This window comes from Narcine bancroftii, chromosome 3 (assembly GCF_036971445.1).
Source record: "Narcine bancroftii isolate sNarBan1 chromosome 3, sNarBan1.hap1, whole genome shotgun sequence".
Taxonomy (NCBI): domain Eukaryota; kingdom Metazoa; phylum Chordata; class Chondrichthyes; order Torpediniformes; family Narcinidae; genus Narcine; species Narcine bancroftii.
The window spans coordinates 36,101,460-36,117,410 of NC_091471.1; the positions used below are offsets into that span (position 1 = coordinate 36,101,460).

General features: G+C 43.2%; 1 protein-coding gene across 1 annotated transcript in view; it reads right to left on the reverse strand.

The window, feature by feature from the left end:
- The window catches only part of loxhd1a (lipoxygenase homology PLAT domains 1a), a 221,516-nt gene that overhangs the window by 190,823 nt on the left and 14,742 nt on the right, over positions 1-15,951 (reverse strand). The window contains exons 2-4 of the mRNA XM_069923807.1: positions 4,286-4,445; positions 2,302-2,460; positions 1,040-1,179 (exon numbers count right to left, since the gene is read on the reverse strand). Coding sequence (XP_069779908.1) covers positions 1,040-1,179; positions 2,302-2,460; positions 4,286-4,445 — 459 coding nt within the window. The remainder of the gene's footprint in view (positions 1-1,039; positions 1,180-2,301; positions 2,461-4,285; positions 4,446-15,951) is intronic.

The window sequence follows — 15,951 nt, forward strand, 5'->3', positions numbered from 1 at the left end:
AAACATAGTAATTTTTCAGAGAGTGGTGAATCTCTGCAGATTCTGGAGGGTTGTGGAGGGTAAAATACTGAAGGTATTTAAAGAGGAACTAGATACCTTTTGTGAAAGATCGGTGAGTTGAGGACTATGTGGAGCTAGCACAAGAGGAGGAGGAGCAATGATCACCTTGAATGGCAGGGCAGCTTGGAGGAGTCACAAGGGCTAGTCCTGCTGCCGAGAGGTTTCTCAGATGCTGCATCATTCATCTTCACTGCAAGGTTATGAGCTGGGATTTTCTCTGCTTCCTAGGTGCATAGAGTGCCCATTCATCAGATCCTGCCATTTTGGTTTTGGCCCCATTTAATGTGAAGAGTAGAGATTCTGCTGTTGACAGAGGGGGAGGGACAATAAGGGCACTAATTGTGTTATCACTGTGGTGGTACACCACCAGCCTACTGCAGGGGGCAACCTCTGTACCTGTAGGAGTTTAAGGGGACAAGACAACACCTGGCCGGCTGTCAAATCAGTCAGTCTGAAGGGATCAAGCCCCACCCGGTCGGGTGTCAATCACCCTCCAGGATATAATCCTGCGCCGGCCTCGCGAAGCTCACTCAGAGTCACTGCAGCTACAGCCAGCCTGGCTCTGTGGAACTCTTTGTAGATTAAAGCCTGTTGTACACTCTTTACCTTGTGTGTGCCTGATTCTAGCTAACAGCGCACCATAATCACCACTGCCCCCTGCCCACTATGTCTTATTCCTCTAATTATCAGCACAGAAAGACTGGGAGTGGGATATAAACCTAGTGGAATCCACCTTACTGATGCCTCACTCCAAGACGATCTGATACAATTTTCGGTGCATGAATTTAAGATGCAGCGTTATTAAACATTTTATGAGACTCAAGACATGTTGAGAACACTCATGTAATTTTATTCTCGCTGGTGTGACTCCAAGGCATGAATTCAATTTCAAGCTCCTACTGATGTTATGAATAATTGCAATTTTAATACAGGTTCTATTTTCTTCCAATTGCTTATTGAGAACAAAAAATAAGCTTACAGAAAGAGAGTGTGGCTGCTTTTGGACTCCAAACTTCTTCATATAGTAATTGAAAAGATGTGGGTCACTGAGCGAGTTGTATTGAATGAATTTGCCCATCCGACCACCCTTGTATTTAGAGTCAAAGCCGAAAGTCCGTGCTGTCAACAAAGAGTTGGAAATTATATCACCTCAGATACTAGTCAACATTCAATAAAATTCTCATGTGCATTCAATTAATGATTTTGTAGAAAACAGAATTTAATGCATTAGTGTTATCACATTGCACCTTAAGAGCATGTGAATAAAAATTAGCCTCTTTCTCTGAAGGACACTCTTACCCACCCTTCATTAGACTGTTGGTTCCTCCAGTTTCTCAAGACTCAATAAATTATTTCAACTCCATTCCATTTCCTACCTGACCTGCGAGACAGCTCTCATCTTAATTTGAATGGGTCAATTTGATAGATACATGAATAGGAAAGGTTTGGTGGGATACAGACTGAACACAGACAAATGGAATTAGCTTGGCCAGTTTGGACAAATTGAACTGAAGGGCCTATCTCTGTGCTATAGTAATCTATGACTTTGAATCTATGACATAAACACTGATCCTTCCCTCCCACGCAGTACACAATCATCTAAATCTGGGGATCCCAGTCTACTCCCATTACCAATAGACCGAGGCTCTGTTCTTTCCAATATTTGTGCTCAGAATTACATCCCTGTTGATGAAATTGCTTCAGTCTCAAACTACTGCCTGTTAAAATCCCCTGAAGTAAAATCTTCTGGTTCAAGCAGCCATATCTTCATATTAAAATATTTGGCAGTTAAACTATCTCCAGAAAGTCTGCAGATGCTAGGGAATAGGGCAATACACAAAAGTGCTGGAGAAACTCCTCTGATCATGCACCATCCACAGGAAGGGGCTCCCAATGAAGGGCTCATGCCTGCAATGTTGATGGCCTTTTACTTTGTATGGATGTTGTGTGACCTGCTAAGTTTCTCCAGCTTGTTTGTGTACTGCAAACATTTGACAGGCTGTCTGTAATAAGAGACATCGGAGACAAGATGACCACAAATTTTCCACAGCCAAACTCTTGGTCCAGAAATCTCAGATCAATCTCAGCCTAAAAATGACCAACTTCCAGATTAGAAGACAGTGCTCTAAGGAGCCAGTGGGCAAGGTGAAGGTAAGAAGTTCCACTGCAGGTATTGTGCACTGTCGAGTCAATGAGGTAAATATGGAGGAGGAGCCAAGGACATTTCACAGTATTACTTACCAGCAAAAGGGGTTTTTCTGCTGAGGCCACATACCATGGACTTGCGATTTGGCATCAGAGGGTACTTTGTTAAACTACCCGTCCATTGTTCACTCTTCTTCCTGGGATCATTCCACATTGGTTTATTTCTGGGTGGAGAAATGTTCCTGAACTGGAATCCTATTTAAAAAGTATAGGAAAGAATACCTTTAGTCTGCATGTGAGGTGATTTCTCAAAATATGATCATTGATCCTGAGATGGCAGGACTGACTAATGAAGAAAGACTGGACAGACTAGGGATATGCTCACTGACATTTAGAAAGATGAGATGGGATCTCATTAAAACCTGCAAAATTCTGTCAAGACCAGGTAGGATAGATGCAGGAAGATTGTTCCCAATGTTGGGGGAAGTCCAGAACAAGGGGGTCACAGTCTAAGCAATAAGGGGCAAGAACTGAGATGAGGAGACCACTTTCGCTCAGAGTTGTGAACTTGTGGAACTCCCTGCTACAGAATGTCATTGAGGCCCGTTCATTAGAGGTGTTGATGCAGCCCTCATGACTAAAGGGGTCAAGGGTATGGAGTGAAAGCAGGAATAGGGTCACTTGATAAGCCATGAACATACTAAGTGGTGGTGCATGCTCAGAGGGTTGAATGGCCTTCTCCTGTGCCCATTATCTATGATGATAGGAGAATGGCCCTAAAGATACATCATGGTTAAGATCAGGGGTCAGTAGCACAATGAGAAAGATTAAAAATGGTTAATTTGACAGAAATTTCAACAGGAATCCACAAGGTGAGGTGCAGAATTATCATCATTTACATAAATCAATTTAAACACACCCATTGGAAAAACTGTGTCAAATGACAATGTTCATGCCAAATTGTGCCTTTGGGTTATTTGTAATTCCAAGAAATATCCTGACAAATTACAAGATTCTACCAAATATACAAAATTGAAACATGAAAGTATGATATGGCATATTTCGGAAAGAGGAACTGTGAAAACAATCTACTCCTTGTAAAAATGGGATTCTGAATGGGAGAGAGAGGCATTGGAATCTAGGATATAAATTGTTCACAAATTTTCACAAATTGTTAGAGGCACCAGTAGGTAACCCAGCCATAAAAATGCAAAGGTGATTGTATTGCCAGGAATGGTGGTGGTGTCTAATGCAATAGGGACAGTAAAAAGACTCTTAGACACATGGATATAGGGAAAAAATGAAGGGAATGAGCAGTGAGGTAGGGAAGAGTTGACCGATGGGAGATAGGTTTACAGTATATAGATCAGCACCACATCATGGGTTGAAGGATCTATGTTCTCTGGCACAGGAGGAATTTCCAAAGGAATTAGATTCAAAAATATGTTGAGCAACAACAGTTATTATCAGTTATAAGTTGCTTTTAAAATTGAGAGGATTAATAGGCAATTTTGGATGAGGAGCATGTAAGGAAATATTAGAACCGATAGTGAAAGCCTTTCATCCAAATTGATTGACACCTCTTGTCATCAGAGTGGGAAAGTGCAAATAGCTTGGAGATTGGGCACAGGAGAGAATAGAGCCAGCAACAGTTGTACAATCTAACAGTTGTTAGATAGTAAATATGAATAAGTAGGAGCGAGTGAATGGGGAAAGGATGACAGATAAATGGAGCCCTTCAAGAGAGTAAAAAGCAAAGTGCTGAAGCATTTCAATACGCAAAGGGATGGTCGACATTTCAAGTTGAGATCCTGCATCAGGACTGCAAGTAAATATGTGGAAATTAGTTCTGGATGCATTGGCATATCCATAACTTCAGAACTGCAAGTGCCAAATGGGAATAGATGACAATTGAACCTGCATGTGAATATTGAAGGCTGAAGTGAGAGTGTGGATAAAGCTAGAGTGCAGAATATTGGATTTAACTGGTACACCTTTGAGAAAACTTTAATTTAACAATTAGAATTAGATTTTTTAATAGCATAGGGCAAGTTCAGCATTATGCCTAGAAAATATTTACCAGTCACTGGGCGAATGAGTGTCACAGCATTGATAGGGTAGGGATCCACTGCCCTAATGGTCTGGATTCCACACTCAGAGGTCTGAGGTTGTAGGATTCCAGTCATTGCAGCTGAAGAATTGTAATATTGAATCTGTGTTGGCATTTTGCTTCTCTGTACCTGAAAATTAAGAAATAATCTGATAGGAAGAAGTATCATAGAACAAATTTAAATAGTATTGCTACCCAGAATAACACATTTATAAAATAAGTCTCTTTCTTGCTACTTCTTTTCTAAAAGATTATATGCAGTTCAATTCCCTGACCTTGCTAAATACCAGGTTTGTATCTAAGAAAACCAGCATGATCCTAGGGGGAGGTGGATTTATGGTTCATGTATCTAGGGGGAAGAGGGTTCAGAGCACTTTTCATAATTTATAGCAAAATTTAGAGAGGGTTTTTTATTTAATATCAAATAATAAACTGGAAATCTCCTAAAATATGACTGGACCAGACTTTCTTGTCACCAAGAAAGGGACAGAGGACATCTACTCGGGAAGATGATACTAGCTTGGTGGTGTGGTTATCCCCTAGCTTAGCCATGGTGGTATTGATCTGCCCTGTGTTTCCATGGTCTGGCACCTCCTCCAGGGAATCTGTGGCACCCAACCACACTGATGTTATCAAGCCCACTGCGTAGCACAACCGATCAAAAAGGTCTTGGATCACAAATCCTCATGGTTCGGTATTGGGACCGTTGCTGTTTGTCATGTACATTAATGATCTGGAGGATCGGGCGGTAAATTGGATTAGTAAATATGAAGATGATACTAAAATAGGGGGAATTGTGGATGATGAAGAGGGTTTTCAAAGATTGCAGAGGTATTTAAACTGCTTAGAGAAGTGGGCAGAAAAATGGCAGATGGAGTTTAAAAAGTGTGAGGTGCTTCATTTTGGAAAGAATAATCAAAGCAAGAAATATTTGGTAAATGGGAGGGCATTGAAGAATGCAGTGGAGCAGAAAGATCTACGAATAATGGTGCATTGTTCCCTGAAGGTAGGAGCGCATGTGGATAGGGTGGTGAAGAAGGCCTTTAGTATGCTTGCCTATATAAATCAGTGCATAGAATATAGGAGTTAGGAAGTAATGATGAAACTGTACAAGGCATTGGTGAGGCCAAATTTAGAGTACTGTGTGCAGTTCTGGTCACTGATTTATAGGAAGGATATTAACAAGATAGAGAGAGTGCAGAGAAATTTTACAAAAATGTTGCCTGGGTTTCAGCATCTGGAACACAAGGAGAGATTGAGCAAATTAGGTCTTTATTCCTTGGAACGTAGAAGGCTGAGAGGGGATTTGATAGAGGTGTTTAAGATAATGAGAGGGATAGATAGAGTTGATGCGGAAAGGCTTTTCCCATTGAGAGTAGGAGAGATGAATACAAGAGGTCATGGGTTGAGAGTTGACGGGCAAAGGTTTAGGAGTAACATGAGGGGGAATTTCTTTACTCAGAGAGTGGTTACTATGTGGAATTGGCGGGAAAGGTGGTGGAGGCAGGGTCAATTTTGTCATGTAAGAAAGAGTTGGATAAGTTTATGGATGGGAGGGGGATGGAGGGATATGGGCAGAGTGCTGGTAAGTGGGATTAGAGGAGGGTACTTGGATCAGTGTGGACGAGAAGGGCCAAAATGGCCTGTTTCTGTGCTGTAATTGTTATATGGTTATAAGTAAAAAGCACTATTTTACACTGCTACAAACAAACTTTACAAAAATATACTTTTCTGATTTTTAAACCCATTATTTTTAAATGTCTGATGAAAAGACAACCCAATTTATAGACATGTAAAATATTTTCCTGAACCAGAGACATTGCTCAACAGCACTATGAATTAATAAACTGTTCAAAACTTTGTCTCCCATGTCAGGAAGATAAACTTAATTTATTTACAGAGAATACTGGTTAAAAAGTGAAGTTCACTTCAAAACACTGAATCTGGTATGATATCGGAAGCCCTGGCAAATTTCTACAGATATGTGCTGAAAAATGTGCTGACCAGCTGCATCACAGTCTTGTACGGGGACACCAACAGCCCTGAGCGTAAATCTCTCCAAAAGGTAGAGGACTCAGCCCAAGAAGCTATCATGGGTAAAACTCTGCCCACCATTGAGAACATCTACAGGGAACGCTGCTGTCGGAGAGCAGTAGCAATCATCAAGGATCTACACTACACAGCAGGTGCTCTGTTCTCGCTGCTGCTATCAGGAAAGAGGTCTAGGTGCCACAAGACTCACACCACCAGGTTCAGGAACAGCTGCTCTACCGTCAAACTCCTCATCAATAAATTCAGTCAGGGACTTATTTAAGGACTCTTACTTTTGCACTTTATTGATTTTTTTTCTCTCTGTACTGCACAGTTTGTTTACATCTTTATTTGTTTATATATGTATGTTCAGTCAGTTTTTTTGCACTGCCAATAAGTGGTAATTCTGCTTTGGCCACAGAAAAAGAACCCCAGGTTTGTATGCGATGTCATGTATGTACTGTGACAACACGTCTGAAATCCGCATTGATTGTATCTGCAAAGACTCACTGTGTCCCCTGCTGAGGAATGCGGTGCTTGCTGTCATTGTTATGTAACAGCAAGTATATTTTTGCCATAATTTCAACCATATAATCTTCACTATGACCTCAATCTATTACACATTAAATTGCCACCCATATTTCCATTCTACAAACATGTCTATGCTTTCTTAAAATATTTTGTGTGCAGATACATGGAAATAATTTTATTTAGTATAATGTTTAAAAAAAAAGTGTGAAATTTTCCCTGCTGCACTCTATAAAATTTATACTTAAATGAGTGCTAGATAGTCCAGGCAATACGGGGATAAAAGATGAGGTACAAAGGTAAGCTAGCCAAGAATATAAAGGAAGATAGTAAAGGGTTCTTTTGGTATGTGAAGTAGGGGAAAAAATAGTTGCCATCGGACCCTGAAGGCTTGTCATTTAAATAATGTCATTATTTTAAATTCATGTAAATAGAAAATGGCTCATGTAAAAATTATGATAAAATAATGAAAATTCTTAATTATGCTTCCTGCACTCAATGGGGAAAATCTTCTCTTCAATTTGAGAATGTCTCAGGTGCTTTATAATTGATTCATTAATCTGATGAATAGGAATTTCCTGTGGGTGTGGTACAATGAAAGGCAGCAAATTGTGAGGCAGGGTGGATCTGATCGAGTAATTACCCCCCGTTAACCAAGCTTTGTTACCACATAGCAGGAAATGTTTAAGATTTTATGTACACAATGAATTCTTCTCCACCTACTACATTTTAGTCAAGAAAGTCTTCAGCTTTCATTGCGTTAAGTTCTCATGATTTGTTTCCTTAACTTTTTCAACAGTCTATTTTCTATGTAACAATTTTATTTGCTGTTTAAAGAAGTTGTGAACTAGGCCAGTGCCATCATGGACATGCATCAATGCAGTCTTCACTGCATTGAAATCATCTACAAGAGCTGATGTCTTAAGAAAGCTGCCTATATCCTCAAGGATGTCCACCGCCCAGGCCATACCCTGTTCCTACTGATACCATCAGGAAGGAGGTACAGGAGCTTGAAGATAAACACCCAACGGTACAAAAAACACCTTATTTCCCTCTGAAAGACTTCTGAATGGACAATGAGCCCAAGAAAACACTTTACCTTTCCTCTTCTCTCGCACTAATTTATTTATTTTTAAATGTCATTAATAGCAACATTTGTACCTGTGATGTTGCTGCAAGGCACCAAATTTTGTGGCATGTTCATGACAATAAATTCTCATTGCTAGGAGTCACAAAATCTACCTCCTTTCAGTTAATTTCTTGATGCTGTGGGAACCAAGGAGTTAAGTAATCATTGAAAAGTACAAAGAATGTCAGAGCAGAACAAAATGGATAATCCACATTGGTAGGAATGATGAGTCATAAAGGTACTCGGGAGGTGTTGATTAGAACAGAAGATTATGGCTAAGACGAGAACAAAGAAATAATTAGAAATATCTGGGGTATGGATTGACTTCTGATCAAAACAACAGGATGTTCTGGCCTTGGGGATTAAGATAGGAGGTCTACACCATAGATAATTGCAGAACAGGAAATTGCTTGAGATAAATCTGATGCAAGGAGTCTATCAAAGAAAGCCAACTCTTGGTCAGTGTAACAATGTTGATCTATATAAACAGAAGAGACTGGACAGTAGGAGTCAGTCTTGGGAAATAGTTCACCATGACTGAACCAGAGCTCTGTTAAACTTTATTCTTGTGCTATGTAATAAACTGATTTTGAAACCGAATACCTCTTCCTATCACTTCATTCAACGAGCACGCTGGACTCAGCTGACACATAGACCAAATTGAGGGTAGGGTAAAGCCAGAGTCTGACAATTTGGTGACCCCGACGTGATGAAGATGGAGAAGTGATGGAAGAGAAAGAGACGAAACAACGGTCGATTGTGGTGTGGTGATAACAACAAGTGGCCACTCGACAAAAGGAGGTAAGCAGACGCCTGTTTAAATGAAGTTCTGCTATTGGCAATGATAAAATTGTGTGTTGTCACCACTCTGCAAAAGTCCTAGTAGAAGCCAATGAATAAAGCATAAGGAAAAACGGGGGTGAGAGTCCCCTGGAAGGAAAACAGGGGTTAGAGTCCCCTGGAAGGAAAGTGGGGGTTAGAGTACCCTGGTAGGGACATAGAGGTAAGGGTTAAAGTCCTTTGCCAAATAAGAATTAGTTAACATATTGTATAACAGTTATTTGTTTAGTATTGTGCAAAGTTTTTCTTTTGTGTTTACAAGAAAGCGTGAAGGTTCAAAGTAGGTTGACGGGCGTCAAAATTCTACCAGGTGAGATAATCATTAAATTACATACGAGGTCTGAAGGGGAAAAGATCAGAACATAAGATGCAAGGAGAATTTGGGGATGACTGTCAAGGGTACGGGAGATGTGAATGGATTCCTCCATCTGTAAACCAGCAGTGGGAAAAAACAAGGAGTCAATTGGTGGGAGGCCTACCAAAGGGAGAGGAAGTAAAGGCTATGAAACGGTATGATCAGATATGGAAAGAGATGCGGGATCAGGGAAAAGTGCCGCTGGACTCAGAAAGAATCAAGCTCGTTTTGTACCTAGGAGAAGATGAAAGGGAGGCAGCAAAGGAGGTACAGGAGCATGAAAGGAATGGACAAGGGTCTATCTTAAATAGAAGAAAGATTAAACAAAAAAGGGAAGCTGTAATGGAGGATTAAAACCATGTACTCAGATGCTTTTTGCTTATGTGGAACTGACGACACTGGGTCCACACGCAGGTCACCTTACTTTCAGAACTAGCAGATGTAATTAAACTCAGCCATGGGGACTTATCTGAAGATACACTTTGAAATGGAATTCCACCGTGAGGCCCAGGGAAAGCAGTTGTCAAATACGACACTCTGAAATTGACGTATTGGTCACAACCTGTCTTGCTCAAGAAGTTTTAATGAGTCCTTGTATCTACGAGATAAACCAGGATATCATAGCATCCTGCTCCATAATAATTAATCTTCTAAATTGTAGAATAGTATGCTCAGCTTTGATTTTGACTGACAAATGTTAGAGGGAGTGGGTGCATGATTAATTGTTTTTGGGGTATAAAAGTCTGTGGTCCTGCTGCTGAAGGACCCCTTGTCAAGAAGGAAGAACAGCCAGAGTCCGAGCAACGTCCCGGTCGGGGGAGGTGGAGAAGCTGCTACCAGCGCCCTGACAACCTACTACAAGTGTGCAGTTGTTGCCTCGCTTCGGCAGTTGGGACCAGTCCAAGCGTTGATAAGTATAGTTGGGAAGGGCTTGCATATTGTAGTGTGAAATCAGCTTTTGAATTAGTAATAAACATTTGTATAAACTGAACTGCTCTCGGTGTGTGTGTCTATTTTCTTTCGGTAGCTAAAACACTGTGACCAATCTAAAATGAACAAAATGAGAGGTATAAGTTTACCCAAGACAATTGGCGCTGCGAGCAGGGTTGGTCTCAAGATGTTTCGCCGAAAGAAAGAGGTGAGCCCTGAGCAGTTCTTGATTCCTGGATGGACTTCCAAAGACGATGGGTTTGGCATGTTGGCCAATACCCTGTCTTTGTTGGGACCACCCATTAGTTGGGATGAGAAGTTAGACTCATCAAGTGCACCTCTGGGAGAGCGGGTTGCCACTCTCCTTCGAGAAAGTAAATTTCCTGATAAAAAGGGAATGCTGACAAATGGTTTTTGGTTGCTGGCCACAGCATTACGCCACTCCGTTCAGCGTGAAGCAGAATTAATTCAAAGAGAAGTAGAATCTCAGTGCAAAAGAAAGCAATTAGAGGAGGAGCTAGAAGTCCTGCGACAATGCTGTTCCATGATGAGCGAGATTGTTCGTACCAGTCAGGACAGAGCCAAAGAATGGGAAGATAAGCATGTCCAAATGATTTGCTGTAATATTAAACTCCGGCAGCAGCTCTGTGCAGATAAGGAAAGGCATGGAGTAGAACCCGATCCATATCGTATTCATGCCATGATAAGGAATGGTGACGATCCTGATGTAATTGAGGATTGGGATGGGAATATCTGGAATGACAATGGTAATAATGCAGATACTCCTCAGCATGTGTCTAACATACTACCCTCTCCATCTGCTGTTCATGCCCGCCCTATAAGGCAGCAGATTTCCCAAACAGACAGAAGGGGGGATGATGTAAGGGTAGAGATGGAAGGGATAGATACCCCGGTTTCCCATGTGGACCCAGGGGAAAATACCCAAACCCCTGCTTATGCTCTATGGCCTACTCCCTCTGTTGGATGGCCTCCACCTCCTCCCCTAGACTGGGTGGAGGACCCTGTGAGCCAAAGTGGGAACAGGGGTCGGAAGGAGTCAATGATCCGTGATTTCTCTGTAAATCGATCTCCAATGGCTGCCATTGGAGATCGATTTAGGCAAAAAGCAGGGGAACATCATCCCCAGCTGCTGAGTCCTCCTGGCCCAGCTGTGCTTTCTGCTCCCACTGCTGCTTCTATCGAGCTGGCTTCTCCTGCTCCAGTTACTCATGATGAGGTAAAACAATGGGTTAAACAGGCTCTTAAAGATAACAATAGCATGTGGTCCTGGAAGCCCCCGAACCCTTCTGAAGCCTGAAGGTGTGGGCAGGATTCCCGTGTCTACTCCATCGAGACACGGCGCACACACGGGGATCCGCGGCCCTACATACCATTAACAATCCACTGGGGTGGGGGTAATGATCGCCAATACTTGGCTTTGGTCGACACCGGTGCAGAGCACTCGGTGATTCCTGGTAATCCAGACCTCTGGACTGGACCGGCCTTTCGATTAGAGGGGTTGGGAGGAGCGGTCACCCTGGCAAAGGAAATAAAAGTCTGTGCCATGGTGGGTGATAGCCCTTCCCCTGTCTGGTTACATGCCCTGGTGGCTGCTACTGACGAGTGTATCCTGGGTATTAATATGTTGGCCGGTATGGCCCTTAATACTAGCCAAGGGGGATTTGAATTTGGAATTCGAACTATTACAAAAAAACTAGTAGTGGGTCAGGCTAAGTGGGATCCTGTGATGGTGCCAGCCCCCATGAAACCAGTGTGCATTCCACAATATCATCTCCCTGGGGGGCAGGAAGAGATTACTGCCACTATCGATGCTCTGCAAGAAGAAGGGGTAGTGAGGCCCGCAACGTCGCTCTTTAATAGCCCTGTTTGGCCGGTCCAGAAGCCGGACGGCTCCTGGAGAATGACAGTTGATTATCGTTTTTTGAACAAACATGCCCCACCACTTGCTTCAGCAGTTCCGGACATTGTCACTCTTATTGAAAACATTGCTACTGGGAACTCAGGAACATGGTATGCTGTCATTGATCTCGCTAAGGCCTTCTTCAGTATTCTTATAGCTGAGGACTCACAGGATCAGTTCGCCTTTACCTGGAAGGGGCGCCAGTATACCTTCACCCACCTTCCAGTATCGCCTTCCCTCTCAATTCACCATTATATTGATGATGTGGCCTCCTGGAGCCTCTGGCAGAAACAAGAGGGTCGCCAAGTCCCACTAGGATTCTGGTCACGTACCATGCCTGAGGCTGCCACTCGTTATTCTGTTTTTGAACAACAGTTACTAGCCTGTTACTGGGCCCTGCTAGAGACTGAAAGAATGACAGGTGATGCAGATGTTTAATTGCGACCTGCACTTCCTATAATGAATTGGGTCCTGGCTAATGATGCTAATCTAAAGATCCGGCGGGCTCAGCAGTCTTCTATTGTTAAATGGAAGTGGTATATTCAGAGTCGTGCGACCAGAGGGCCTGAAGGGGTGGGCCGCATACACGAACAGGTGGCTTACCATCCTAGGTCAGGAACTCAGTTATCGGAGGAGGGGGATGGTGGCTCCAGTCAGTATGCTGAGTTGAAGGCAGTCACTTTACCACTAGATCCCCATGATCACCCTCTTCGCCTGTTTACTGATTCCTGGGCTTTGGCTAATGGACTTGTGGTATGGATGCCTGATTTGCAAAAGAACAACTGGATGATACATGACCGCCCAGTATGGGGCAAAGAGTTGTGGCAGCTGTTGTGGGATGCTTCCCACCATCGTGAGATAACCGTTTATCACGTTGATGCCCATACCAATATGGCGACTAACATGGCTCAACATAATGCAGTAGCAGATCAGCTTGCCACTATCAGCTGTGCTGATACCGTCCCCCTGGCTCGATGGGCACATGAACAGAGTGGTCATTTGGGGGAGAAGGGATCAGCTATGTGGTCCCGTACACATGCTTTATCCATCCATAAGGATGATGTCCGCATGGTCATATGTACATGCCCAGAATGTCAGCTTGTGAAGTTCCATACCGTTCCACCTGGTCCGCATGGCCGAATAAAACGGGGTGCTCACTCAGCTGCGGTCTGGCAAATTGATTACATAGGCCCCATGCTAGACTGCATGGGTAAATATTACGTCCTAGTAATGGTTGACACCTTTTCGGGCCTGGTTTTTACTTTTCCCACCAAGACGGCTGACCAAGCTAGCACTATCCAAGGACAAAACCATTTGATTTATCGTTATGATGTTCCAGAGGAGATTCACTCTGATAATGGCTCGCACTTCTCCGGGAAAGCAATCTGTGATTGGGCAAATGACAACGGTATTTTATGGGTCCACCATATTCCTTATTACCCGCAGGCTGCCGGGTTAGTTGAACAAATGAACGGCTTACTGAAGGAACAATTCATTTGTTAACATCACTGGGGACCCAGAAGGGATGGTGCCATGTGCTGCAGCAGGCAGTCGACAATTTGAATCATCGCCCTTTAAAAGGAGGTACACCTTTCCACCGACTTCTTCACGCTCCTGAATTACAGCCTATTCCAGAGGAAAAACAGTCATTGCCCCCCATCCCCGAACTAGAGAATGTTGGACAAAAGGTATGGGTGGCACCACCAGGTAGTGGCCCTCCTGTAAAAGGGGAAATAGTGACACCTGCCCAGGGTAACACTCGGTGGGTAGCTATTGAGGGACAGGATGATTTAGTCTGTTTAAACACTGAACGCTTATGGTATCGTGAGTGACATGTGTCAGGCTTCTTTGTTCCAGGTTCTCCATTTTACACTCCTGGTGATCTGGCTTAACAGCTGCTTTGATGCCAGCAATTGGATTTGTAATGTCGAGGACGTTCCAAGGGAGTTCCCCGTGGGAAACACGGTCCGATGCATTACACCAAGGAAGTCCTCGGTCACCAGCCTCAAGTGCAGCTTATATAAATATGTTATTGTTCAGCATGTTTCAAAATCTGTTCGTGAGCTCCAGTATCTGGGTATTGTGGCCAACAAGGATAATTTGAGCCTTGGTTGGAATCCTTTCTCATGGCTAACTGCTACATTTGGGGGAGTGGGCCGCACTATCCTCCATTGGTTGCCCGCGTCATTGCTTATCTTTGTAATTGTTGTTTTGATTTCTCTTTTTTCGCTCCCTCTGTACTCAAATACTGGTTAGGCCTCGCAAATGACAGATTGTGACCAAGGGGTGGAATGTAATGGAGGATTAAAACCATGTACTCAGATGCTTTTTGCTTATGTGGAACTGACGACACTGGGTCCACACGCAGGTCACCTTACTTTCAGAACTAGCAGATGTAATTAAACTCAGCCATGGGGACTTATCTGAAGATACACTTTGAAATGGAATTCCACCGTGAGGCCCAGGGAAAGCAGTTGTCAAATACGACACTCTGAAATTGACGTATTGGTCACAACCTGTCTTGCTCAAGAAGTTTTAATGAGTCCTTGTATCTACGAGATAAACCAGGATATCATAGCATCCTGCTCCATAATAATTAATCTTCTAAATTGTAGAATAGTATGCTCAGCTTTGATTTTGACTGACAAATGTTAGAGGGAGTGGGTGCATGATTAATTGTTTTTGGGGTATAAAAGTCTGTGGTCCTGCTGCTGAAGTTTAGACTCTCCGAGGGGTGGGAACACCCCTTGTCAAGAAGGAAGAACAGCCAGAGTCCGAGCAACGTCCCGGTCGGGGGAGGTGGAGAAGCTGCTACCAGCGCCCTGACAACCTACTACAAGTGTGCAGTTGTTGCCTCGCTTCGGCAGTTGGGACCAGTCCAAGCGTTGATAAGTATAGTTGGGAAGGGCTTGCATATTGTAGTGTGAAATCAGCTTTTGAATTAGTAATAAACATTTGTATAAACTGAACTGCTCTCGGTGTGTGTGTCTATTTTCTTTCGGTAGCTAAAACACTGTGACCAATCTAAAATGAACAAAATGAGAGGTATAAGTTTACCCAAGACAGAAGCGAAGGAACAGAGGAGGTCAAATTTACATAATATGACATTGGCTTGCGTGGCTGTGGAAACAAACCTTCAGCATGCTACTAAAAAGGGATCCCCTATCCAAAAAGAGAAAGGGGGAGGAGGTGACAGGGGAGGTTAAGCCATCAGCCCCGCTCTATCCAAAGTTACCAGAGACGTTGCCACCACCTTATCCGATTTGCCAGATGCCAGTGATGCAGATAAATGAGGGAATAGTGAATGTCACTGAAATAGGAAGACAAGAACTCCAGGAGGTGAAGGAGAGACTTAAGATAGTTGTGCAGGAAAGTGTGGAGGCAATGAAGGAATTGACGAAGGGAATACAGGATGATGTATGTAAAGTAAGAGTAAATAGTATGCAACTGGAAAAAATAAATAAGAGAGAACAAGAACAAGCACTTGAGAATGCCTTCTCAGTAGGAATGCCAGAGGATCACTCCACCCCCCATAATGGACAACAGGGGGAAGGGAGAAAACAGGAAGAAGAGGAGGCAATGAGGGGAAGTGACCCAGTGAATGTAAGATAGCAGCGAGAAAGAGTCCGGGTCGAGGAAAGTGAGATAGTGAGTGTAAGTGTGGAGAGCGAGGATGAGGAACAGCCGGTCACCATTAGGGGAAGAGTGATTACACACAAAGGACAATGTCAGGGAAGAGCTCGCTCCCCTCTGAGATATGGGTTGCGAGATCGGGACGAATTATGTCCTCCAGAAATGTATGGACAGATGCCGCTAATTTATAAGGGACTGCAAGTAGGCGAGAGGTATCAACCCTTCTCGTTCACCAATATGAATTGTGTTTTGGACAAAATGCCACCTCC